The sequence below is a fragment of the Dioscorea cayenensis genome, chromosome 4 (genome assembly GCF_009730915.1).
Source record: "Dioscorea cayenensis subsp. rotundata cultivar TDr96_F1 chromosome 4, TDr96_F1_v2_PseudoChromosome.rev07_lg8_w22 25.fasta, whole genome shotgun sequence".
Classification (NCBI taxonomy): domain Eukaryota; kingdom Viridiplantae; phylum Streptophyta; class Magnoliopsida; order Dioscoreales; family Dioscoreaceae; genus Dioscorea; species Dioscorea cayenensis.
In genome coordinates this window covers 19,817,063-19,842,419 of record NC_052474.1, presented here as the reverse complement: position 1 = coordinate 19,842,419, position 25,357 = coordinate 19,817,063, and the positions used below count along the sequence as shown (strand labels likewise).

The 25,357-nt window shown below is 35.5% G+C and overlaps 6 protein-coding genes across 8 annotated transcripts; 3 read left to right on the top strand and 3 right to left on the bottom strand.

The window, feature by feature from the left end:
* The first annotated feature begins 449 nt into the window (after positions 1-449).
* On the top strand, positions 450-6,652 carry LOC120259415 (transcriptional corepressor SEUSS-like). 3 transcript variants are annotated; one of them, XR_005536105.1, is made up of 11 exons: positions 450-604; positions 1,047-2,271; positions 2,378-2,497; positions 2,647-2,695; positions 2,847-3,061; positions 3,165-3,233; positions 3,341-3,438; positions 3,896-3,989; positions 5,023-5,092; positions 5,405-6,453; positions 6,545-6,652. XR_005536105.1 is itself a non-coding variant. In XM_039267013.1 (10 exons), the coding sequence occupies exons 2-10, from the start codon at positions 1,300-1,302 to the stop codon at positions 6,352-6,354; spliced, it is 2,637 nt and encodes an 878-aa protein (XP_039122947.1). In that variant the 5' UTR covers positions 450-604; positions 1,051-1,299; the 3' UTR covers positions 6,355-6,386. The 3 variants fall into 3 exon arrangements, 2 of the variants coding, with proteins under 2 accessions (XP_039122947.1, XP_039122948.1); XM_039267013.1 differs by lacking the exon at positions 6,545-6,652 and having other exon boundaries at positions 1,051-2,271; positions 5,405-6,386; XM_039267014.1 differs by lacking the exons at positions 450-604; positions 6,545-6,652 and having other exon boundaries at positions 637-2,271; positions 5,405-6,386.
* LOC120259416 (thioredoxin M5, chloroplastic-like) lies at positions 6,482-7,416 on the bottom strand. The gene is made up of 2 exons (XM_039267015.1): positions 6,949-7,416; positions 6,482-6,871 (listed from the first exon to the last, which is right to left on the bottom strand). The coding sequence occupies exons 1-2, from the start codon at positions 7,160-7,162 to the stop codon at positions 6,552-6,554; spliced, it is 534 nt and encodes a 177-aa protein (XP_039122949.1). The 5' UTR covers positions 7,163-7,416; the 3' UTR covers positions 6,482-6,551.
* A 525-nt stretch (positions 7,417-7,941) lies between these two features.
* Positions 7,942-11,574, top strand: LOC120258900 (5' exonuclease Apollo). The gene is given in 6 exon segments (XM_039266367.1): positions 7,942-8,151; positions 8,844-8,949; positions 9,506-9,717; positions 9,798-10,004; positions 10,133-10,242; positions 10,244-11,574. Coding segments are annotated over 6 exon segments (1,734 nt in total). The 5' UTR covers positions 7,942-7,962; the 3' UTR covers positions 11,154-11,574.
* LOC120258901 (ribosome maturation protein SBDS) lies at positions 11,221-14,887 on the bottom strand. Its single transcript, XM_039266368.1, is given in 7 exon segments — positions 11,221-11,510; positions 11,795-12,203; positions 12,205-12,234; positions 12,589-12,756; positions 13,985-14,185; positions 14,448-14,577; positions 14,674-14,887. Coding segments are annotated over 6 exon segments (1,071 nt in total). The 5' UTR covers positions 14,808-14,887; the 3' UTR covers positions 11,221-11,510; position 11,795.
* Positions 14,888-18,866: 3,979 nt separating this feature from the next.
* LOC120258145 (transcription factor MYB52-like) lies at positions 18,867-20,132 on the top strand. Its single transcript, XM_039265497.1, has 2 exons — positions 18,867-19,183; positions 19,534-20,132. The coding sequence occupies exons 1-2, from the start codon at positions 19,015-19,017 to the stop codon at positions 20,049-20,051; spliced, it is 687 nt and encodes a 228-aa protein (XP_039121431.1). The 5' UTR covers positions 18,867-19,014; the 3' UTR covers positions 20,052-20,132.
* Positions 20,133-20,227: 95 nt separating this feature from the next.
* On the bottom strand, positions 20,228-23,139 carry LOC120258144 (probable polygalacturonase). Its single transcript, XM_039265496.1, has 5 exons — positions 22,726-23,139; positions 22,162-22,282; positions 21,183-21,357; positions 21,003-21,073; positions 20,228-20,932 (listed from the first exon to the last, which is right to left on the bottom strand). The coding sequence occupies exons 1-5, from the start codon at positions 23,083-23,085 to the stop codon at positions 20,301-20,303; spliced, it is 1,359 nt and encodes a 452-aa protein (XP_039121430.1). The 5' UTR covers positions 23,086-23,139; the 3' UTR covers positions 20,228-20,300.
* Positions 23,140-25,357: the final 2,218 nt, after the last annotated feature.

Genomic DNA, 25,357 nt, shown 5'->3' with positions numbered 1-25,357 from the left:
ATGATTATATGTGTACCTTATAATAACCACCACAAAAATAATAAAATTATATATAACATGTAAGCCGTTTTTTTTTTTAGATTTGATTAATAAAAACATATGAAAAATTTTCCATTATATATATATATAAATGCCAATGATTTTTTAAATAAAATAATTATTAAAAAAATTTAAATTTGTTCCGAAAATTTTTATAAAAATAATAATAAAAAAAACGGTGAAAGAAGTCTTCCAGGAAAAACTGAGCCATTTCCGTTGCATTTATCTGATTTATTTATTCATTTATTTTAAATATCACCCGGGTTTTATATGGAAACGCGCGTTTCTATTTAGGAAACGAATGGGATATTGACAGGCTGGTTAGGAAGTGGGGCGTGGATTTATAAAAATAAGGATGTTATAATATCAAAGCCTTTCAAACTAAATTAAATTTAAACTAATTTTGACGCCCAAATCCCAAAATAAAAATTAAAAAAAAAAAACTTCGAAGGAATCGAGATAAAAATGGAAAGGAAAAATCCCAGAAAAATTCCGTGCGGTTGTAGCGTGATCAGGAGGAGGAGTTGAGGGATTCGAGCTCTTCTGCGCTGAAGATCGAACTCTTGTAAGTGTTTTTCAGTTTTCTTCTTTGATTCAATCCCTTTTCGATAGGTTTTTTTTAGTTTCTTTTCTTTTTTGGGAGTTTTTGAAATTAGTTTCTTGGAGTTTGTTGAAATTTGGAAGGAAATCAGTGCGTTTGAGGTATTGGACAACGGTTTTGGTGTGGATTTGTGGAGATTCATAGGAATGGAGGATTTTAGTTCAGATTTTAAGCTGTGAAGTGGAGAGAGTGCTTCTCTGTGGAATTTAGGGTTTTTTTTCTTTCTTTCTTTCTTTTTATTTTGTTCTCGTTTTACTGGTCACTGTTTTGGGGGAGATCTGGTGTTTGTGTGAGAAGTAGGAGGAGAAATTCTCTTTCTATAGTTAAAAAAATTTGAAATTTGAGATTGTGAGAGGATGGTCCTATTGATAATTTGCTGTTTAACTGATTTTGATTTCCTTTGAAGCAAGAAAGATTGCATTTTGAGATGTTGGTGCTTTTGGTTTGAGAAATCAAGAAGAGGAGCTTGGAGAAGGTGAGAATGAGAGGCTTTTGCTTTGATTTCTCTTATGTTTGTTTGGAGCACAATAATTCTGTCAACTTGATGGCGGGTTCAATGTCATCCATGTGCACATGGATTCAAGGGTGTAAAAGTTATAAAAGTTTATTATGTGTCTAACCAATCTTTTGGTGCTTTGATCATCCATCTCTTGCCTGCAATGGTGCCCACGGGGCCTCCAAACCCGATGGCCGGTGGCCAGCCGATGCCCCCATCACTTCTACGTACCAACTCCGGCGTACTTGGTGGTTCTCAGGCTGCACAATCACCATTCTCTTCTTTGGTCTCTGCTTGCAACCAACTAGGCAGTAATGGCAATAATATGAGCTTGCTTGGGAGCAACCAGAGTGTTTCATCACTGCTTAACCACTCTTTTGGGAATGGAAGTTCTGGCACTTTGATGAATCTTCAGCAAAGAGTGGGTGTTAATGGTCATGCCAACATGATTGGCTCTGGTGAACCTGATACTCAGTCCTTCAACACTTCAGCTGGTCAGCTTCAGGGACAGCAGCATTTTCAGAACCATTCTAGGAACCAGCTTAGTTCTGACAATCTTCAATCTCAGCAGCTTGAGGGAGCACAGAATTTTCAGCGGCAGTTCTCCCTTACGCATAACCAGCAGCAGCAGGTCTTAGGAGGTCTAGGCAATGTCAGTAGCTTAGGTTCAGTCAAGCTTGAGACACAGATGGGTTCGGCTGAGCAACATGCTCCACCCCAGCAGTTGCAGTCAGTGCACAATATTGGAGCAGTCAAAATAGAGCCACAGCAGTTACAGTCTATGAGAAATTTGGGACAGGTTAAACTTGAACACCAGCATTCAGATCCATCAGTGTTTTTGCATCAGCAGCAACAACAGTTATTGCAACTTTCCAGGCAGTCAAATCAGGCAGCTGCTGCACGTTTGAATCTTATGCAACAGCAGAGGATGTTGCAGCTGCAGCAGCAGCAACAACAACATCAACAGCAGCAGCAGCAACAAATTCTTAGGACACTGCCCCAGCAAAGAGCCCACTTGCAACAGCAGCTTCAGCAAAGTCTGTCCATCAGGTCTCAAGTGAAGCCAATGTATGAGCCTGGAATGTGTGCTCGCCGATTGACCAATTATATTTATTATCAGAAGTGCAGACCAGAAGTATGAATTTTTCTCGGCAATGCATATTTTGGACTTGTGCTGAATCTTATGTTGATGACAGTTATGATGTTTTCATTGTTTTTGTGTAACTTGCTGATTGATGCAGGATAATAATATTGAGTTTTGGAGGGAATTTGTTACTGAATACTTTGCTCCAAATGCCAAGAAGAGATGGTGTGTTTCTCTCTATGGAAGTGGTCGCCAAACTACTGGTGTATTTCCTCAGGTATATTTACCCACTGAGGGAGAACATGTTATTGGTTCTCTATGCCCTGATCCATATAACTATTGCCATTGATCTGTTTATGGTTGTACTGTCTCTCCTTCAACCTTTTCTTAGAATGACCAAGTCAATGGCTTTACACATTTTTATAGGATGTGTGGCACTGTGAAATATGCAAGTCCAAGCCTAGCCGTGGGTTTGGTACGCTACATATTATTATTCCTTTTATGTTTTCTTCTTGTTATTATATGTGCTTTAGTGAAACTTATATATCTGCCTTTAAAAATGTTTTTTTTTTTTTTTATGATTAGTCCTTGTTTCTTAACTCAAGTGTCTTGCTGTCATGTTTCAGAAACGACGGTGGAGGTTCTTCCAAGGCTGTGCCAGATTAAGTATGCCAGTGGTACTCTGGAGGAGCTTCTTTATGTTGACATGCCGCATGAGTATCTAAATCCATCAGGTCACATTGTCCTTGAATATGCTAAAGCTATCCAAGAGAGTGTCTTTGAACAATTACGTGTTGTACGAGATGGTCAACTGCGAATTGTTTTCACACCAGATTTGAAGGTGACATTTTACTGAAAACTAATCACATTACGCACTATTCTTGCCGTGGCTTGTGAATTAATTCAATCAGGATACATGTGTTTTGTTCTCTGGATTTCCCTAGATATTTTCTTGGGAATTTTGTGCTAGGCGCCATGAAGAACTGATACCTCGACGGCTGATAATACCTCAGGTATTGACCTGCAATTTGAGCCTGCCAACTTTTATATAATCTGACTGCACCTTTGTGAGCCTGTTGATATATTTTGTTGGTTATCAACCCACGGTCATGTTGTTCAGGTTAATCAAGTAGCACAAGTGGTTCAGAAGTTCCAGGCTGCTTCTCAGAATGTTACACCTAACTCATCTATCCAGGAGTTGCAAAATACCTGCAACTCGTAAGTCTGTCTCAGCCCATGAACTTTTATAATTTTCTGGATTTAAGGTTGCTCGTGAATCTAACTGGTCATAGAGGGATTTGCAAGGCAGTTATCCTTTAGGGGGACATGGCTTTTCACTAGATTGAGTGATGAAAATGAACCTCTGCTGAAATATTGTTTGTCCCAGAGTGCGTTGTCTAATACATTGAATAATTTTGTAGATAACTGTTTCCCTCCCTTTTGTTTTAATTAAAGTTTTCTTGATTCTATGTGCTTTTCAAACATGTGCAACATTTGAGCTTCAAAAATTGTGGTTTTCATGTAGATCTCATGATAATTCTTATTTTATTATCACCAATGTATGCTAAATTATCTCACTATTTTTTCTACAGTTGAAGTTATGATTTGTATTTCTATTTCTTTGGAGTTTGGTATTAACATTTAAAATTGACTGCTGTTATGTATGAATTTACAGGTTTGTTGCATCTGCTCGGCAGTTAGCTAAAGCTTTAGAAGTTCCGATCGTAAATGATTTGGGATACACAAAAAGATATGTCCGTTGCCTTCAGGTAGGCTACCACCTCATTTGGGTGTTTCTGTGCATTCCTTCCAGTGGTTGCAAAGCCTTGATGTTCACCTGTACCATCATGTTAAAACTTCTAGCACTGATGTAGTGATATCAATTAATTCTCCGATTACAGACAATAGAAATTACATGGGAAGGCCAGAATAAAGTGTTCTAACTGACAATCTAAAGGACTGCAGCCTTTCAACAAAATGTCCTGATTAGAAGGAAATGAACTGTCGGATTTATATCGTTTACCACTTATTGACTTGTTAAGGGTTCCACTTTTAACCTGTATGATTTAGGAGTGATAAGGAGCATGATGTAAAGGAATTATTCATCTTGGGGTGAATTATCAACAATCATTTGCAAGAAAATGATAAAATAAAAACTGAGTTATGTTCAAGATACGTATATTGTATTTTAAGGGAAAATGTATGTGTTATGATGATGTTAGAAAGTGAACATATCTCAGATAAGCATGCAAAGCCCAGTAACCAATAGTTCTCCTTTTGAGAAATTAACCATATAAATTGTTTAACAGGTAAGTTAGGTCTTGTACAATCGAAGCCTATAGGTCATATAAACTGGTAGCGCTGGACTCATTGCTGTCACCACTTGCATTAAACTTTTCATGTCTTTTTCTTCATGGAGGAATTGATGATCTACTAGTTTTGGGGAGTTGCCACCTATATCCATTACATTTAAGATATTCCTATCAAGTATAGTCTCAGGTTCCTACTTAATGGCTCAGATTAATTTTTCGAGAAAAGACATTTCTTGCCTAAAGTTGCGGTTTGCAGGAATTTGGTGCTATAGAATTGGCTTTAAACTGATAAATATTGAAAGCAACATTTTGTTGCCCTATGTTGCATATCGTATGCCCTGATGTATCTCACAATTAACCTTATATTGTAACATTGTTTAAATTAAGTGTTGGAGGAATATATGATTGGGTTTTCAATGGATCTAAAGGTGCTTTTCTTTGCCTTTATCATTATTGATTATGTTTTTACTTTAACATCTTATAATTGCAGATATCTGAGGTGGTCAGTAGTATGAAAGACTTGATTGATTTTAGCAAAGAAACTGGAACTGGACCCATGGGTGAGAGCTTGATTCTGATTTTTAGTTCCTCATTTTAGTGTTTGATGCTTGGCCCAGTATGTGCTTTGGCAAAAATCTGAATATGACATCTAAGAAATTTTCATGATTGCTTTACCTGCATCTTTTCTGTTGATAGTTGATAATCACATGGAAATATCTGTTGCTCATGCAAAGGTTGTAGGCGTGTGGCTTGTTGTGGTGGATATTATCAATTATTACTTAATTTCTTTCTGATAGGAAAACTAGTTTCTAAACCACAAGGATGTGATTTTTGTCTCTGATATGTTCATTATTATTGACATTTTTCTTCAGAAAGTCTCATCAATTTTCCTCGGAGGACTTTTGTGTCTGGTCCCCAACATGCCCAACATCCCCAACATGCCCAACATCCCCAACAAGCTCAACAAGCTCAACAATCTGATGAGCAGCAAAGTGTGGCCCAGAGCTCTACTCTCACAGCCGGAGGACAGTTTGGTTCTGTTAGCAATGGTACTGTGAGTGTAAATAACTCTCTGAATGCTCCAACTTCAACTACAACATCTGCAACGACCATCACTGGGCTTCTTCGCCAGAACTCTATGAATTCTAGGCATGAAAATCAAATAAGTAGTGTTAACAGCCCCTGTGGTGGGGGGATTGCTGTTCAGATACCATCAGCCAGCTCTTCCAATTCTTTAGCCCCGTCCCAGGCTAACCCATCATCCCCATTTCCCTCACCGACCCCATCTACATCCAATAACAACATGACTCCGACATCTCACAACACTGCCCAACTGAACTCTGCTAATTCTCCAGCGAATTTATCTGCAGCACAACAGAACACATCACAGTCCCATGAAGCTGAGCTGGCTGATTCCCAAAGTTCGGCACAGCAAATTTTTCAAGAGATGATGATGTCCTCACAATTGAATGGTCCTGCTAACATTGGAAGTGATATGAAAGGCCTTAATGGAGTTGCACCAGCACCAAATGCAGGAAACTGCCTTGCCAGAAATGGGATTGCCAACAGCCAAGGTATGGCTGGCATTGGGTTTGGCAGCATGGGTGGGATTGGACCATCTATAATTACAAATGGTCAAAGAAGCGCAATCGCTTATAATACCATGACCTATGATGGGAGAATCGGAATGAATAACATTCCCAGGCATCCAACACCTGTGAACCAACACCAGCAACAGAGTCCGGGAAACCAGCTCATGAGTGGTTTTGAATCAATCAGCAGCTTCAACAACTTGGATTTCGACTGGAAGTCCTCCCCCTGAAGCAGCTCATTCCTGCTAAAATCTTCAGACATGTACGCTCTGATGGATAGTGAAAGCAGAAAGGGAGATTTGTCGATAAAGAGCTTTTATAAGATACATGTTTGCCTCTCATGACTCTACAGCAATATGAAGATGAATATAGTTTTTGATTCGACAAGTGAGTTGTTTTACAGATAATTTTTTTCTGCAGTTTTCTTCTAAGTATCCAAATACTTCTCCAAGGTTGTGCACAAGCTACTCTTAGGAACAGCACCAACAATGCTCTCTTTCCTCTCGCCATTCTTGAAGATTAGAACTGTCGGTATGCTTCGTATTCCCAACTTTGTTGCAATATTTGGGCAGTCATCAGTGTTGACCTTGCAGCAAGTGAGCTTCCCAGCAAACTCCTTTGCTAGTTCATCAATCACAGGTGCTATCATCTTGCATGGTCCACACCATGGTGCCCAGAACTCCACCAAGACTGGACTCTCGCTCGTGTTCACCATCTTGTCCCAGCTCTCATTAGTGACCACCACAACTACATACCAGAGTTAACAAACACTTAAGTGATGAACATCGTCATCAACAAAAACAATCTGCAATTCAATGCCTCACCTTCATCCACTACATTCTTCGCTTGGCAGGTGAACTGGAAGCGGGTCTTAAAGTTGCTGACTTGTGACAATGATAACTGAGTAGGGAAATTGGAAATGGTAATGTTCTTGTTTGATGAAGGTTTGGTTTTCTGCTGAAAAGGGTGGATGTGTTTTGTGTTTGGGGTTGTGGAACTGAGAATGGTGCTCAATTGGACGCAGGTCTGTAAAGCCATGCTGGTACACTGCTGCTGTTTCTGCTGTTTCTTGGTTGTTTAATTGTTGTTGTTGTAGCCTTGGAGCTGTGTTGTTGATCTCCAAACAATTTGGATATGTTTGGGATTGTGAGGTTCTCTGTTGCTCTAGTCTTATGTGGATGAAATGTTTGTTTCTTGTTTCATTGCTATGATATTTTCAGGTGGGTCCTGAAGCTAAAACTACTCAGCTATTTGTATAAATAGGTTTACTAAAACAGGCTATATTTTTTTTGAATTTTTAATTTTATTGGTGTTTGACAATGTAATTTTTGAATAAAATATAAACAAGTTAATGAGCTAGTAACTTGGTAACAAGGATATGTAAGTTTTGATTTTCATAAAAATAATCTAAAAAAAAAAAATTAAAAAAAGAATTGAAATAATATTTATTAAATTTATAATCTCTATATTAAAAATAAAATGACCAGTAACCCCTACTTCCCAGCTAAACATTTATTGAGATTTAATTATTCAAATAAATATATTTCATAATTCATTTTGAAATAATAATTTCACTAATTAAATGAAAATTGGATAAAATATTCTCAAGCTTGTCTGAGTTCAGATTACTTCTACATTGTTACAAATTATATAAAAATTATACTAAAGACAATAAAGGACCAAACAAAAAAAAAGGTTCAAAAAAAAAATTGAAAAAAATTTTCGAAAAAAATAAACTTGAAAAAAAAGGAGGGAAAATAACATAAAAAAAGGCTCTTTCTCATGGAAGCAAGAGAGAGAGAGAGAGATAGAGAGAGAGCGAGAGAGAGATAGCGGAGATGCCGATAGAGATGCCCAAGGGATTGCCTTTCTCCGTGGATACATGGAGTTCGGCGTCGGGGAGGAAGCGGCACCACTTCCTGACACATGCCCACAAGGATCATCTCGTCGGCGCCGCCTCATCCACAGCCGGACCTATCTACACCACCGCCATCACCAAAACCCTATCTTGTCGATTTTTCCCTCAGGTCTTGCTCTTTCTATCTTCCTCTCTGTCTTTCTTTGATATGATTGGACTTGCTGAAAGTTTTGATTTTGGTGATGTTTTGATTTTTTTTTTTTTTTGGTGACTGTTCTATTGGTTTTCTTGTGAAAGATTTGATTTTGGCGCTGCTTTCTTTGTTCTGGTTCCTGCTCTTGAGAAAGGATCCAATGTTTCTTATTGGTATCCTATGATCTCCTCTTGATTTTGTTTGTTTGGGACCTTTAGGTTTGTTGAATCCAGGCAATTGATGCTTTATATTAGATTTTTCTTTAGAAAAATTTGAAATTCATCTGTGCTTATTTCTGTTTATTCTGATAATCATGTGGATGTGTGGAAAGCCAGATTGTTTTACTTCAAAATTTATATGATTTTGAAAACCATTCGATCCCCTTGTTCTTCATGTCATTTATTACTGTAATTTGTGGTGTGTTAGGGTTAGGGTTTATGTTCACATTTATGCATTCAGATGAAATGGTACTTTCATTTTGCTTGCCCTTCTAAGCCAACCTCATTACACATTAAATCAGTTAAATTTTAGTTTAAAAAAATTTAATCATGCTTAATTGGGAATAAAAAATTAAAAAACATAGTCTTCTTCCTTGATTTTTTTTTATCATTTTGTTAGAAAATTGGCCAGTCATGTTGCTTTAAAGTCATTTCCTTTCCTTTTGGCAGCTAGAGGATGCAGTATTTGTGGAAATTAAGGTTGGAGAGCCTGTGCTTGTTAAGGATCCAGATGGAGATTTCACCGTTACCGCTTTTGATGCAAATCACTGCATGGGTATAATACTATAATCTCTTCTTTGGAATTCTAGCTCTTCATTTTTCTCCCCCACAAGTCTGATTGAAGTAATCAAAATATTTGGTTTTTATTAGAGTTACATTTAATCTGTAAATTATAAGTCTTTATGATAAAGTAAAGAATATTATCCTAAAAGTTTTATGTTAAAGAAGCTCTAAGGATGATATCATTCAAAGCTGTTTAGTTAAGTGAGAAATATAGGAGTTAAGGATTCAAATTCTTCATTCCAGTTGTTAGTTGTGAGAAACCTAACAATTCAATTCATGTTGAAGTAGCATAAGGATTGACTAGATTTATTTTTCCTGTTCCTTTGATTGAGCTTGTAACTTTTGGACAGCTAATGCATCGAAAAGAAACACTGAACTACAATAAAAGTGATGAGTTGATTCTTCTTGCTTCTTGTTTTTATTTTTATTTTTCTGAGCAATTAACCAGAAGTCTAACACAATTTGTTTTGCAATGTCTAAACTTTGCTTTTGTGCTTTAGTCTTGAGCAATATACCTGATGGACTGTGAATGTTTATGATCCTATCAGGGGCTGTCATGTTCTTGTTCGAAGGTCCATTTGGTAATCTATTACACACTGGAGATTGTAGGCTCACTCCTGATTGTCTGCAAAGTTTGCCTGCCAAGTATGTAACCAAGAAAAGTGGAGAATCATCTTCGCATCTGGATTACTTATTCCTTGATTGTACATTTGGTAGATGTTCTATCAATCTTCCAAGCAAGAAATCAGCCATCCAACAGGTTGGACTCAAGCTCTTGTTCCCTTCTGTTCTATGTTTTGCTCTATCAAGCTCTATGCCGTTAATCTGATATTATTTCAGGTAATAAATTGCATTTGGAAAAATCCAAACGCACCGGTTGTTTATCTCGCTTGTGATCTTCTCGGCCAGGAAGAGATACTTGTTGAAGTATCTAAAACATTCGGATCCAAGATATATGTTGACAAGACCAACAACTCTGAATGCTTCTTTGCTGTTTCTCTCACAGCCCCAGAAATCCTTTCAGATGACGCATCTTCACGCTTTCACGTTTGTTCTTGATTACTTAAACAATTACTTGATATACTTGTGTGTTCCGGTTACTTGACATTTGTGAGTATGAATGTGTATGATGTCTATTGCTTTGCTGATTTGTTCATACATGATTCTTTTGTTAGGTGGTTGAAGGATTTCCAAGACTGTATGAAAGAGCAAATGAGAAACTCAGTGCGGCACGAGCTAATCTTCAGCCAGAGCCTCTTTTTATTCGGCCCTCTGTGCAGTGGTATGCAGGAATTGAACGTATGGAGATAAACTGAAAAGCTGAAACCAGAGCTTTCTGAAGTGGAAAAGGATGAGTTTGGAATCTGGCATGTTTGTTACTCTATGCACTCATCCCGGCAAGAGCTTGAATCTGCTTTGCAGTTTCTCCGTCCTAAATGGGTCATCTCAACAACTCCCCCTTGCAGAGCCATGGAACTTAATTATGTGAAGAAGCATTGCTTCAAAACTCAGATGACTGCCGATGATCCATTGTGGAAATTACTCAAACTTAGCCCAAGAAAACCCATTTCAATACCATCATCAACCGCTCCAAAGAACCCGAGGGACAGTGATACTTCGTCAGAGAATCGGTTGGAGCCTGAAAATTCTTCAACCGAACATTTTGAGCTAAAACTAGACTCAGTTGTGCCTTGTAGAGCAAGACCAATCACATTGTTTGGACGAGCAAGACTCGGTGCATATTATGAAGAACTTGATCTATCATTACCAGCAGTGAAGAAACCTGAATTCATTACGTTGAAGGACACAGATGAAGTACAATCTTTACAGCGGAGAAGCAAGAAATCTGAAGAGAGTGATGTTATTAAACAGGATGACATGTCAGTTGCCGCAGGACCATCGGAAAGTTTTAGCAAGGGCTTGAAGGGCTCAGATGAAGTACAATGTTTACAGCAGAGAAGCGAGAAATCTGAAGAGTGTGATGGTTTTAAAAAAGACACATCATGTGCAAGATCGTCAAAAAGTTTCAGCCAGAGCTTGAAGAAACTGTACAGATCCATGAATGTGCCAGTGCCGAAACCTCTTCCCTCGTTGGTTGACCTTATGAATGTCAGTAAGCGAGCGAGGATCGAATCGGCTTCAATTTTGCATAGAATTAGCAATTGTAGTCATTCATTGGAGTATTCATCTTCATGAATTTGGTATTCACATTCAAACAATAAAGCCATAAAGGTGATTTTATGTCTTGTTCATACATTCCTGATGAATAAAATGTACGTCAATATTTGATAAAACATCACCAATACAAGCTCTATTTTGACACAAAACCATGGCTGTTGCCATGGTCATTTCACATTAGTATTGTTTGTTTTGTTTACATACAAAAACTCAAATAAGCACTAGGATTGTTCTTTGTTAAATCTACTAACATGCAGCATATAAAATCTGGAGAATTCTGAAATCATCTGCGAAGCTCTTCCTGCTACAAATCCAGCTTTGTGTAACCCTTTATGATCGATTTTGAGCACGTACTTGTTTAGAACCCCTGGACCACTGGATAACAAAGATTGAGATAATAAACAAGAATCAAATGATAATGCAGTTTGAAAACCAAGAATACACCAGCATGGTAACAACAGCTGTAAAATGAATTGTTCAAGAACTTGAAATCACTGGCCCAAAATTTAGTTCAGTTTAACCTTGTGAAAATTTTAATGTCTAGCTTGCAGATGGATCATGGAAGTCATTTATCAGGAGTTTAGTATTACATTTTTGAACCAACAGGCTTGAAATTTTTGTAGTATATCTAAAGTAAGCCCATTTGAATTAGGACGCACCTCAAAATGAGTACTCCTTCAAATCTGCCTTGGAATCACCAATTTCCATATCAGTGGCACATTCCTCTGCAGTTAGAGGTGGAAGCTGTCTTGTCTTCCTTTTCAGGTTATGTTTGTGCCATTCACTTTTGAAATGTTCCCTATACTGTTTAGCATCACCAACAATTGCATCACATGTGTTACACCTATTTTGCTTAACCTGCTCTGGAGCATTTGAACTTTCTTTGGATATGCCACTTTTCTCTAATTTTTCACCTAACTGCCTTATAGGATCCATTTCACTCGTGGATCTTGATGAAGAATCTTCCAATTCTTCATACTGGTCAACATGAGTATCACCCTCCACATGCACAGAAACAGCTAGGATTTCCACTCTGCCTTGCCAATTCCTCACAAGAGCATCACAGTCCCCGGAAAAAGCCTGGTTCCATTTCACAGACCTGACAAAACAGACACGCTTAAGTTAATACACAGGGGCAGCTATTCATGATAAATGTAATCATTCGAAATTCAAGCCTTTAGAAGTCTGTTAAGGGCATTGGATATTACAGAATCACAACCTTAGTTCCAAGAGATGGGGAACTAAGGCATCTCCATTTAAGCATGGAACAAGGGATGATAACACATGGTTCTTTAACAGTGAACTTATTTGAAAAACATGCAATCCATATCTAAAAAGTCAGTATCATTGCAAATAATTCTCCACAGAAGACGCAACTAACACAGTCAAGAGCAGTTATTACATCAACACTAAGTAGCATTCAGCTTTTCATACTGAGTTATTTTACACTTACGATGGATAAATGTTCTGCAGATTCATCTTGTGAAACAATGTTTGTGTTCCATTCTTTGAGCTTTTCCGTGAGAGAGGGAAAGTTCTTCTCAGGTATAATAACTCGTATTCTCATTGGGGATCGTTTTATGGGGAAATGCTTTTGAAGCTCACGGATAACTTCCAACGCCTGCAAAATAAAAGAAAAGCATAAGTATCATCAGCCAGTGGAAACAATTGTAAACAAGAAATTAGTCGGGTAATGACAAAAAACAAGATTAAAAAAGAGCAATTCCACTAACAGATCAAAGAAATGAAAAAAAATCAAGAATACTTAAGGGGATTGTATAACTAATCAAGCAGAGAAGTGGTTTATGCTTACAGAATCACAACATAGACAAAAACATTCATGATCTGTCAAAAATGGAAACCAAGTGATACATATTAAACTTAGATGACAATTAACAGAAACAATAGCAGAAAAGATTTAAAAGACTTTGAACAATTGTTAGTGAAATCCCTGGCAAGAATATTAAAAGAAAAAGAAAAAAAAAAGGAATCTGTGAAGGCCAAGAATCACCAGCAAAAATGTGAAAGCACATTAATACTTTAATCAACACAGACTTAAATAAGCCAATTTACACCTTTGTATATATCTGTATTTTTTTTTCCGCTAAGGGCTTTCTTGTAAGTATAATCACATCATCATAGCAAACCCTATACTCATTCCTTCTGTTCCATTGTTATCAAAAGAATGATGAGCAAGACATCAATAAAAATCAACCCCTCAATGAAAAATGTCTTAAAAATTTGAGGTATGGGTTATGCACTTCCAAAACAAGTAACCTATTTTGTCGTATTTTGAATCTCAATCAGTAAATTGGAAAAATATATGCGACTTAAAGTACCAGCTATTTGAGATATCATAAATGAGTAATTGCATAAAAGACTCAAAGAACCATGGAGGAGGAATAGATGGCTCAAAACCTACATTTACTAAAGATATGACAATCATGACAACCATGAAAAAAAATTAGCTGTCAGATATGTCTGTCCTGAAACAAGAAGTGTCAGGTCTAAATCATGTGGAATAGGTATTAATACACCATTATGGATATACATTATGGTTATATATGATGGTACCAAAAATCTTTGAGAAAAAAAAGGGATTAGAGAGCTGACTTTAAGCAAGCATTGGCAATCAAACCGATAGAAACTACATAAGGTACGCATTGACATAGAAAGGCAGTTAACACGTACACGGTACACCAACTAAATGTCCTCTCATTGTTTGTAATATAGCTTTTGAAAACAACATGAGAATGTAGCTGACGAAAACAAGGATGAAAAAGATTAGCGATCACACAAAAGATTTTAGAAAATTTTCAAAAACAAGCAAATTCTCTGGCAAAGTGTACCTGCTTCTTTGAACTGTTATGAGGATCCACTGCAAAGTGTATTTCATGCATTAGTCGCTCGATCATGCTGATAGTATAAGGCCGCTGAGTTTCAGGATTAATAGTCTTCTGCATGACAATAGTCGCAATATCACGAAACTGGCTTGATAACTGTGATTCTCTCTCTTTCCCTGCAATTTGCAGCTCTCCTTTCTCCAAAATCTATAATTCATCTCCAACAAACTCAGTGCCAATAAATCTTTCAGTAGTTCCCAATAATTTACACCAATTATCACTATACGAACTTTAAGATAACAAATTGATTTGGAATAACGTATCAGAGCAACAGCATTAATTGCAAACATGAATAAATAATCCATAACTAAACAAACTCCACAAGTATCTACATTAGGTCAAAGAAATATAATTATTTGATGGAAAAAAAATTCAAACTTTCACAATTAAACTATTAAATATAACAAACCTCCAAACAGATCTTAGCTTGATCATCAGTACCAAATGCGGCGATCAATTCCTTGGATTTTGCCAGGATTCCTTTCGAAACATTCGAGTAAACAGTCTGCGATTGTAGCACCTCATCAAGATCCTTCTCCCTAAAATCAATCCAACAAAGCAAAATTCACCACGGAGAACTAAAATTCAAAAGAAAACAGTATAGTTTCGAAGGTTAGGGTTTGATGAGAGCATACACTCCGGATCGCCATGAGAGGACCTTGTTCTTGTAGCAAGCTATCTCGAATCGCGTGCCACGCTTCTTGAGCCGCACTACGGCGACGTTCGTCAGCCTCTTCTGGCCGATCGGCTGCACCAGCGTCCTCGACATCGCCGGCGCCGCCGCTAGGGCTCTCTCTCTCTCTCTCTCTCTCTCGAAGGTTCTCGCTGTGTCGTGCTAAACGGACATCTCGAGATTCGAGTTTTGTATTTTATAGCCTCTGATGAACGGTTCTGATGAGCGGTTCTGAATTAACGGTCCAGATGTGCTAGATGCTAACAAGAGCGCCTCGTGATTTGTGTGATTGCCTTTAATAGCTCTTGGTTATTACTGGCCGTTGATTTCATTGCAGCACATGATGAGCATATCTGATGCGCTGAAATCTCCGTTGTCTAAATAGACGGTCAAGATGTCCTAGATGTTAATCAAGCACCCTCCAGATTTGATCCTTGTCTTTAGTTATATCTCGCCGTTGATGAAATCACACACCGACATGAACGGCTTAGCTTTATTTTAATCAAATATACTTGTAGCTCTTAAAACACTGTGTGTTTGGATGGCAACCATTACTTAAATGTTGTTTCAGTACGGGCTTTTCCTGAAAAATGTAGTTCGAAAAATAGTTTTTTTTTCAAAAAGCTACCATGAGCAACTTCGAAAAAGTTGTTTTTAACTTTTATTTTTACAGACTTTCTACTTTTTACGTAAGTTTAATACAAACATAAAATATAAAACAGTGCTTAACTTACTCTGGAAAAGTACTTTTTTTCAGAAGCAGTTCTACTAAACTAAAAAAAAAATACTTTTTTGAGAAGCCAACTCAAACAAGGCCTTACACATTCTCATGCCCCCGTTTACATGCATTTTTTAGAAGGTAATTATTACTTTGTAGGGGTCACCATCAACCTCCATAGGATAATGAACTATTCTCCTTTCAAAATTACTATTATGCTTTTGTGAAACATTAAAAAGAAAAAACAATGGTATAATATAAAAGTGCAAAGAAAAAAAACAAAAGCTCAAATCTTTTTCCAGCCGTACTGTTCATGTATATACTATTTATATACTGTACACTTGGGGTCAAATATTGTTTATCAGCATTGTTTATGAGTCTGAATGTAAGTCTCATGTAGGAGAAATAGTGATTTCACCTCTCCAGTATTGTAGAGTAAGGGGATTTTTTCAAAGTTGTAGGACAGAAGATTTTCTTAAGAAGTCAGTAAAACATTGTAACTGGTGCACCTCTACGTCTGTCCTTTTAACAGGGCGCTTGTCGCCTATTTCTCAAAACAAAAACAAAAAATTTAAAACTTTCAATGATGGAGTGGTAATTTTATATAATAATAGAAAAAATATTGAATTAAATTAAATGATTGTATTATTTATAATAAGAATATAATTATTATTATTTAAAAAAAAAACATTAGCTAAAGAGTCAATGTCTTATGGGATCAAAGCCAATGCTTACAAGCAATAGTCCAAGGACATCTTAATCTTTTGTAAAACATAATCAAGTGCTGTCCTTCAATGAAGGATGAAACTAAACATCTCAAGCAATCCAACTGTGAAAGATCATTGTACCAAAATCATAATTTTTAATAATTCATCCAATATTTAATTAAAAAAACTATGTTTTATTTATTTATTTATTTATTTATTTATTTACTTACTTATTTATTTGACTTTGACCTCTGACGAGAAAGTCCATAATTCAATTAAAATTAATTTAATTCAGTTAATTTAGTTATGATTGTATAACATAAGTAAACTTAATTAACCAATATTATTATATATAATTTTCATCATTAACATACTTTTAAACATTATATAATTTTCTTTAAAATATTAAATATATTTTATTATTTATAGTTTACATTTAATTATTATCGAAATAGGCCTATAAATCAAACAAACCAAAAATATTTTATTGTTCATCAAGATATATATTAAGACTAAATTAATATACTCTTGCCTCGGATCCCTCATAATTTGAATCATATATAAATACAAATATATATATATATATATATATAATTTTTGTCCATGAAAGGATTAATTAGGTGTTACTAAAACAAGAAGGCAGTTGAGAGAGTTTGCCTAAAGAGTGTTGTATATGAAAACACAATATATATCATAATAGTTAATGTCTGTGTTAGTGTAGTTGGGAAAAGAAGGTTTTAACTTGAAATAGTGAATGAGGTGGGAAAGAAGATGAGAAGGTTGTTGCAAATGCATGCTTTTTCATCTTTAGAAATACTCACTATTAAGAACTTCATTTAATTAATTAATTGATTAAATTAAATTAAACTCTAACTCCACTTTTAGTTGATGAAAGCTTCTCTAAACCTTTTTACTTATTATGTCATTTTGGTTGTTGATGAGAAAAGGATGGAGATGAGATGAAGGTACAAGAGATATTCATGAAAGGTGGTGAAAGAGAAAGAACAGTTTCATGAAATAATATGCCAAATCATGTCTTAATATAACGGTACCTTTTTATTTTTCCCTTGATTATTATTTCAATGTATAATTTATATATCTTTTATTTATTTTCAAGCATTAATTTGTATTTCTGAATGTCACTTCTGAAACTCTAAGATTAGATATTCAAAGTAGTTGTATATGATGCACTTTGAATAAATTTGATGTCTTTCTTGTCATTCCAACTTCCATTTGCAATTGGTTGTTGTCCTTTTCCATTCTTACACAGTTTTGCATGCAATTTTGATTTTGAATTCAAGTCTTTAACCAACCTTAGCATTATATTTATATATATATGCATGCGTATATAGAATTAGTCATCGGTTCGACTCATCTAACTATCCATATTGAGACTCTATCAAATGAAAGACATGGAAGTAAAATTTTAATATAGAAAGAAATTGAAAATTTTTTCAGTCTTGAAGACATTGCTAATTAAATTAATGGTGATGGTTGTGCTATTGGTATCAAACAGAAGTGTGGAAGATGTCCTACATACTGAATCAAATATTTCGGCAATTGATCAAAACTGTACTTTAAATCTCATTGACTTGGGATGTTTCAGGTATATGTTTAAATTTCAAAGAGAAAGCAACTCATCATGTTATTGTATTTATCACTGTATCAAAGTATACATGTTTAACAGTTATCGGTGTTGTCCTAACAAGATCACTGTCATAACCGATTAAAGTTTACCGAGAAAATTAGGGTTTAATTAGGGATTTACATGTGACATTGTAGAGATGCCTTACATTGGAATGCTTGTCAAAATAAAATTTGTTTTGTTATTTCAACATCATGGTTGTAGTTGTACCTTCAAAAATAAGGGCTTCTTAGAGAAAATATAGCAAGTTGTGGTTAGAATTAGGGTTAGGGTTAGGGTTTATAAACAAGTAACATACCTAATTGTTCTTGCCTTTTATATTAATAGGATGTGGGTACAACTGATATAAGCAAATTAAGCCTCTCCTTCTTCTTTTAGAGATGCAACAATATTAAGTTTATCTACTTAAATTGAAGAAGAAATATTGTTAGAGAAATTGAAAGTGTACCATGTATACACTCAACTAATATTTATCAACTTTGGAAAATGAGGGGAAAAAAGAACATAAATTAACTTTATATAGCTTTTCCTTTTCTTTCCTTCACTTATTCATTTATTTTCCTTCAATCAACTATATATATATATATATTATATTACATAAATACATATATACATATATAATATATATATATATATATATATAGTACATACGTATGCATGCATGCATGCATCCAGATAGAGGAAATGAGTGAATAGAATGAGGTTTAAGGAAGTTAAATAGAGAGAAAAAAATAGGTGAGAGATTTGATAGGGAAGGTTAAGGGGCAATATTGAAGAAAGGAAAGGTATATGTCTATATGCATGTGACACTTGATCATTTATTAATATATTCATATGTTCTATAACAACAGCAACAACAACAACAACAACAACAACAAGATTAATAATAACACATGAAAACCCTCCCCTTAATTACTTATATATCGTGCAAAACCAACTAAAGTGACTTACCATCCAAACCCTTTCTTTCCTTCTCTTTTTCTTCTTCTTCTTCTTCGTCTTCTTTTTTGCCTTCCTTCCTCCTTAATTATTATCATCTCTTCTTCTTCTCCTCATCATCTTCATCCTCATCATATATATTTCATTCATCTTATAATTCATATTAGTATTATTAATTTATAATAAGCTTAATTAAGCTTGCTAGCTAGTTCATATATATATATTGAGCTTCTTTTTATTATATATATATATATATACTAAGCTAGCTTGTTCATCTTGAGCTTGTACAATTATATGGAGTTATCAGGAGGTGGAGGATCAGATGATGGAAAGATGACGATGACAACGATGTGTTCTCGAGGACACTGGCGTCCCGGAGAAGATGAGAAACTCCGGCAGCTTGTTGAGAAGTATGGCCCTCAGAATTGGAATTCCATTGCTGAAAAGCTTCAAGGAAGATCAGGTCTCTCTCTCTCTCTATCTCTCTCTCATCTTTCTTTGTTAGCTTAATTGTATCATCACCACAAGTAGTCTGCCTTTGTCCTACTAATAAAGCTCAATTAGTTCTATATGTTCTATCTTTTGTTTTTATATCATCACCACAAGTTGCTAGCTAGTATGCCTTAATCTTCTAAAGTTTGGTCTATGTTTTCTACCAACCTCTCTCTCAATCTCTTATTTGTTAGTATGTACATATCATCACAATAACTTTTTGGTTTAGATTTCTCTCTCAACATGTGTGTATGTGTGTGTGTGTTATCATTATTGTTTGTCTTTTCATTATGTGATTGATAAGTTGAATTTTTATTGTAGGAAAGAGTTGTAGATTGAGGTGGTTTAACCAGCTTGATCCAAGAATCAATAGAAGGCCATTCACAGAAGAAGAAGAAGAGAGGCTTCTTGCAGCACATAGAATCCATGGCAATAAATGGGCTCTAATTGCAAGGCTTTTCCCTGGAAGAACTGATAATGCAGTGAAAAACCATTGGCATGTGATCATGGCAAGACGACAACGAGAACGATCGAAGATTTACAGCAAGAGAATTCATGATCAACATCATCATCACCTTCTTGAATCCACTTCAAGGAGTTTCGGCTTTTATTCAGGTTTCGGTGCAGTTATGCAACTGAATTATAAACCGAACTCTTCTCGCGCTGATGGTTATGTTTATGAAGCAATGAACAAGTTTGAGTTGTTTAGAATTGGGGATAGTTCAAGTGGTTTGTTGAATCTTGGAAGTGATAAACAGAAAGAACAAGAAGATGAGTCTTTGCAGCAGAAAAAGGATGCTCCTTTCATTGACTTCTTGGGTGTAGGAATCACCTCATGAATCTTTGTCCTTTTAATTTAAATAACGTCTTATATAAATTATATATCACGCTTATATTCTTGTGATGATTGATGTTCTATTTCTTGTGATGTCTTAAATAATTATATATATATATATATATATATAATCTTGGGTTAGTTCACACCTTAAAAAAAATGATTATATCAAAACATTGTATTTCATTCATTTCTAAGCAAAAATTGTGGTTTACAAAGGTAACATCATCTCAATGCTCTGTTCTATTTTGTACTATGAATTGAGACACAAAGAAGATACATTGCTTCGGAGTTGATCACAAGGTGATGGAAATACATTGTCAGATTTTCCGGCAACAAACTCACATTGCCATTTGGCTCGATTCCCTTGACAATCTAAGCTTACATTCTTCAAACATATTCTGTCGAAGATTGTCCCCTCCATGCCTTCAAGAACCGGTGCTTTCATTATACCTACACCTACAATATTGCTGATGAAGATACCATTGATTCTTGGCAAGGCTTTCCTATCCCAGTTATCGTCGGGGTGGTCATCAGAACCCCTGCTGAATCTTATCGGTATCTTTATCATCTTCATTGTGACGTTAGTAATGGTTATGTTGGTGATGTATCCTCCTCTACCGCGATCAGTCTTAATCCTCACTGCAGCCGAAGAATTCCAGACATTCAAGTCTTCGACTAAGACATTTGATATCCCGCCGGACATCTCGCTTCCAATGCCGACTCCTGAGCAAGTTGGAGTTGTGCCAGAGACTCTCCTGATTATGATGTTTGAGCTCGGACGATGCATCCTAATGCCATGCTGATCCCATCCACTCTTCAAAGCTACCAAGTCATCGCCACTTTCTATATAGCAGTCTTCAATGCATACATTTAAGCAAGAATCTGCAAATAATTTAACTAGAGATTCAACTAAAATTACAAACAAATATACAGAAAAACACTCTGAGTGCACCTGGATCAATGCCGTCGGTGTTTGGAGAGTTAAGAGGAGCCAGAACTGTGACATTCTTTACAACGACATTGCTGAGAGAAAAGCAAATTCAAGATTGAATTGTTAATTCCAATATTACGACAGTAAAATTGGGTAGAATAAGTAACTGAGAGATTGAAGATCGAGTTCAAGGCATTTAACCTGCAGTAAACAGGATGGATTGTCCAAAATGGAGAGTTAAGGAAGGTAATGTTGGAGATAAGAATGTTATTTGAGTTCACCAACTCAAGAAGATGACCCCTTGTATGGTTTAGAGTTTTGTTCCACCATAACTCCCACCAAATCCTCCCTTGACCATCAATGCTTCCATTATGTCCTGTAATCTATCTATATGCTTCAACACGGATTTCAATATAACATTATCGATCCAATTGAGCAGAGAGTTAGGCATATCTGTCTATCTTTTGCCTCAAAGACAAAGCATGCCACTAAAGAAATTTTGCAACTATCAACATAAACGGAAAACATGAGGCATTGGTATATTATTGCACATGAACACAAGAGCAAAACAATGAACCAGTTTGAAGAGAAGAGCCGAACAATTAAATAAAAGCATCATCTCTCCAATTGAGCAGAATCCAATCCACTTATACTTTTACCTCAGAAACATAGCACACCACTATAACAATTTGGACACAGAACATATGGCATTGGTCTATGATTCCGCATAAACACAAAAACAAAAGGGTTTCCTAACTTGAAGAGACAAACAAATCAAACCAATTAATATCATGAAAAAGAGAGGTATCAACATGGACGCAAAAGTTATGCAATTGGTCTATGATCCCACATAAACACAAAAACAAAAGAGAAACATCATCTATGCAACCAAGCAGAAAATTTGGCATATCTGCTCTTCAGTTATCTCACAAACATCGCACAACACTGATTAAATTTTGATCAATATACCAACATGAGCAGAAGATTATTGCCTCCAAACAGTTCTCTACTTTGTTGAAAACTATTGCTCATAAAGAAACAAACAAGAGTTCAAACAAAACTTCCATTAAACTAATCCTTCACAGCTGCCAATGGAGATGCAATCTAGGTAGGTGGAAAAGAATAAAGAAAACCAAGTAGAAGAATTACATATGCACTTGTTTAATGGAAGAAAGCACACCTGTGATAACTACATCATTGAGTCCATCTCCATGGACGAGACTAATGTGGCGACCTCCTGGCCTCTCCCTCCCTCTTCCATAAGATGGCAATGGCTCTATCAATGGCCACTCCTCTGGATTCTTGCAAACCCAATTTAAATATTACAAATATAAAACTCAAGTAAATGAACCAGAACAACAACAACAACAACAACAACAACAACAACAACAACAATAATACTAATAAAATATACACTTGATTTCCCTTTTCCCAATGAATTGATTTCTCAATTATTTTCTTATTGTGAAGTATCTTCAATGCATGAACTTGTACTTAATTACCTCCATTATTTTAAGAAGGAACCTTCTATCTTGTTCAATGGTAATAAATAACAAAACTTGCACACATTTCAACAATTAGCTGTTGATAAGAAGCAAAATTCCACTTCGTTGACACTAGGGCAAAACAAAAGCCATGAAATCAGGGGTTTGCCTTGCTAGATTCCCAACTAATCAATCCATACACGTTCTTATAGCAATTGAGCAAAGATCAAAACTTTAAACAAACTAATCATCAAGAATACCTGTGAGCCCAAAATCACAGCCCCTTCCTCCAAGAAAAGGGTGAAATTGCTGGTGAGATTGAAGCTCCCTGTTAGCCACCTCCCCGGAGGAACATTGAGCTGAGACCCACCCTTGTCTCCAAACCTCCCCAACTCCTCCACAGCTCTTCTGAAAGCCAAGGTATTCAAAGTTTCACCATCTCCCACTCCACCAAACTCTCTAATGGAGGAAACAACCCTCCTTTGCGAGCCAGGACGATAGAAGCCCGAACAAGAGCTCTGCTTGGCTTCTTCCACCATGGGCCTATCGGAGGCCACCGTCGCCACCGACGGCGGTCTGGCCGGAGTGGTTTGGAGCCATGAGAGGCCAATGAGCGTCATGGCTACAGCGAGTATCGCCAATGGAGGTTTCCTCAGAAAAATCCAAGCTTTGCATGGTTCCATGCTTTCAAAGAGAAAGAAACAGAGAGAGATGAAATGGTTTCTCGAGTAATAGAAAAGGAGACCGTTCTGCTCACCCTCGGAACACGTTAACAATTTGATACTATGACTACTAGTTTGCTTGACTATTAGGTATTAGTATTAGGTTTTTTTTAATAAAAGATTTTTTTCTCTTATTTATATCATCTTATAATAATACTGAAATGATGCCATTTGTTTTCTTGAAAAATTTTATTTTAGTATTATTAAATTAATAAAATATGTGAAATGCTTTTCATTAAAAAAAAGTTTTAAATTTTAACTTAAATAGAATTATGACACAAATATGTTAAAATAATAACTCCAAATTTATGTATATTAGTAATTTGTCTATATTTTATTAATATATATATATATACATATTATAAATGTGTATTATAAATTAATTAAAAATTTAATAAAATAATCTTCATTAAATAGGAGAGGGTATGTACAAATGAGAAAAATTAGGAAGGCTTATTTGTGGAATTAAAGGGTATGTATGCATGCATGTATTATTGAGTTTATAATTATTTTTATGGAGTAATCGTTTTAAGTAGGAACTGTGGGCTAGCCTAACATTAACTACTTGTGTTTGTGATTGAGAGATTTTGAGTTTGAGCCTCTTAAATTATAATTCACTTTGTGGGTCATCTGTGAGAGTTCTGTGTAAGAAATACCTCTTATTCTCTTCTCTAGGATTACATAATCGAGCGATTAAAGGGGATCGAATCTGGCAGTATCTTTCAGACTGCTTGTTTTTGTTTTGCCATTATCAACTTTGTTAAAGAAACACTTTAAGTTATGTTGTTCCTGCGGGTGAAGGGAAATCGTGATCCTTCAAGTCCGGTGTCTTCGAAAAATCTCCGGCATTATGAACGGAGAAATTTGTTATATATATATATATTGGTATCCTTTGGAAAATAATTATTTATTTGGATATATTTATGACACTGATTTGTGTTTTGTGGACTTTATTTGGATATATATATATATATATATATAATTTTTGTGGCCTTTATAATTTGCCTATAATATACCTATAATATATAATAGTTTTGTTATTAATTAGATAATTAGTAACACATTTTAAAGGATTTGTATGTACATGTTGAATGAGTTAAAAGTCAAATTTAGGTGTTGATTTTTAAATTTTTAATCCCTTTATTGAATAAATCAACTTTATCAACCCCAAATCATTGAATAAGTCATGACATATATTTTCCAAGAAACATGACCATATTTTTATTAATAATTATTTATTTACTCTTAAATAAAACTATTTCAAAAGCAAATACATATATAGAGCTATATATAAACTTCTAAAGCATAAAAAAGAAAACACATTCACCTTCATAGATATGGATATCAAACAAGAAGAGCTTCAAGTTTTAGGCCTTTTTGGCATCTATCATCATGCATGCAAAATCATACTTCTAAACAGACTACTCTTCACTCAAATCTCCACCATCCTCATCCTTCCCCTTGCTCTCTTTTCTATATCATACAACTATGTATCTAACTTTCTTGTTTATAAGTTTGATATCAACACCTTCTTCAAAAATGCTAACTCAACAATGGCAGAACAAATTGCATATGGTATAATCTTAAGTTTTAGTTTTCTATTCCTTGTAAAGTTTCTATACTTCATGTTAATCCTCATCTTTTCCATCCTCCCATTTACCACCATAACATACACTGTAACCTTGACATATGTATCTCAAATTGTCACTTTTAACAAAATCATGTCTTTTGTCCCAAAAGTTTTTAAAAAACTCTTGATAACTTTCTCTTGGTACTTTCTTGCAATGTTTATCTACAACATCATTGCTTGCATGTCTCTGATAGCTTTCATTTTCACTCATCTTGAACCACAACTAAGTATAAAATCATCGATACTCTTAATAATCTTTGTGATAATATACGGTATCGGTTTCGCATACATGAGTATAATATGGCATTTTGCTAGCATTATATCAATATTAGAGGGAAAACATGGTATTGATGTTATAAAGACTAGCATGATGTTGATCAAGGGGAAGATGAAGGTGGCCATGAAGATCACTATCAAGTTTTTTCTCTTGTTTCTTGGCTTTGAGATTAGTTTTTGGATGATGGTATTGAATGATGGATTTGAGAATGGTGTGAGAATTCTTTTTATGGTTATATTGCTAGTGATGCTCATTATGTTTAT

Coding starts and splice junctions, on each gene's coding strand:
- LOC120258145 (XM_039265497.1), top strand. CDS start 19,015: ATGGAGTTATCAGGAGGTGGAGGATCAGATGATGGAAAGATGACGATG. Junction 19,184..19,533: donor AAAGCTTCAAGGAAGATCAG/GTCTCTCTCTCT, acceptor TTTTTATTGTAG/GAAAGAGTTGTAGATTGAGG.
- LOC120259416 (XM_039267015.1), bottom strand. CDS start 7,162: ATGGCTTTACAGACCTGCGTCCAATTGAGCACCATTCTCAGTTCCACA. Junction 6,872..6,948: donor GAAGAATGTAGTGGATGAAG/GTGAGGCATTGA, acceptor TCTGGTATGTAG/TTGTGGTGGTCACTAATGAG.
- LOC120259415 (XM_039267013.1), top strand. CDS start 1,300: ATGGTGCCCACGGGGCCTCCAAACCCGATGGCCGGTGGCCAGCCGATG. Junction 2,498..2,646: donor CTACTGGTGTATTTCCTCAG/GTATATTTACCC, acceptor ACATTTTTATAG/GATGTGTGGCACTGTGAAAT. Junction 3,062..3,164: donor TTTTCACACCAGATTTGAAG/GTGACATTTTAC, acceptor GGATTTCCCTAG/ATATTTTCTTGGGAATTTTG.
- LOC120258144 (XM_039265496.1), bottom strand. CDS start 23,085: ATGACGCTCATTGGCCTCTCATGGCTCCAAACCACTCCGGCCAGACCG. Junction 22,283..22,725: donor CTGTGATTTTGGGCTCACAG/GTATTCTTGATG, acceptor TGGGTTTGCAAG/AATCCAGAGGAGTGGCCATT. Junction 20,933..21,002: donor CACCGACGGCATTGATCCAG/GTGCACTCAGAG, acceptor AATTATTTGCAG/ATTCTTGCTTAAATGTATGC.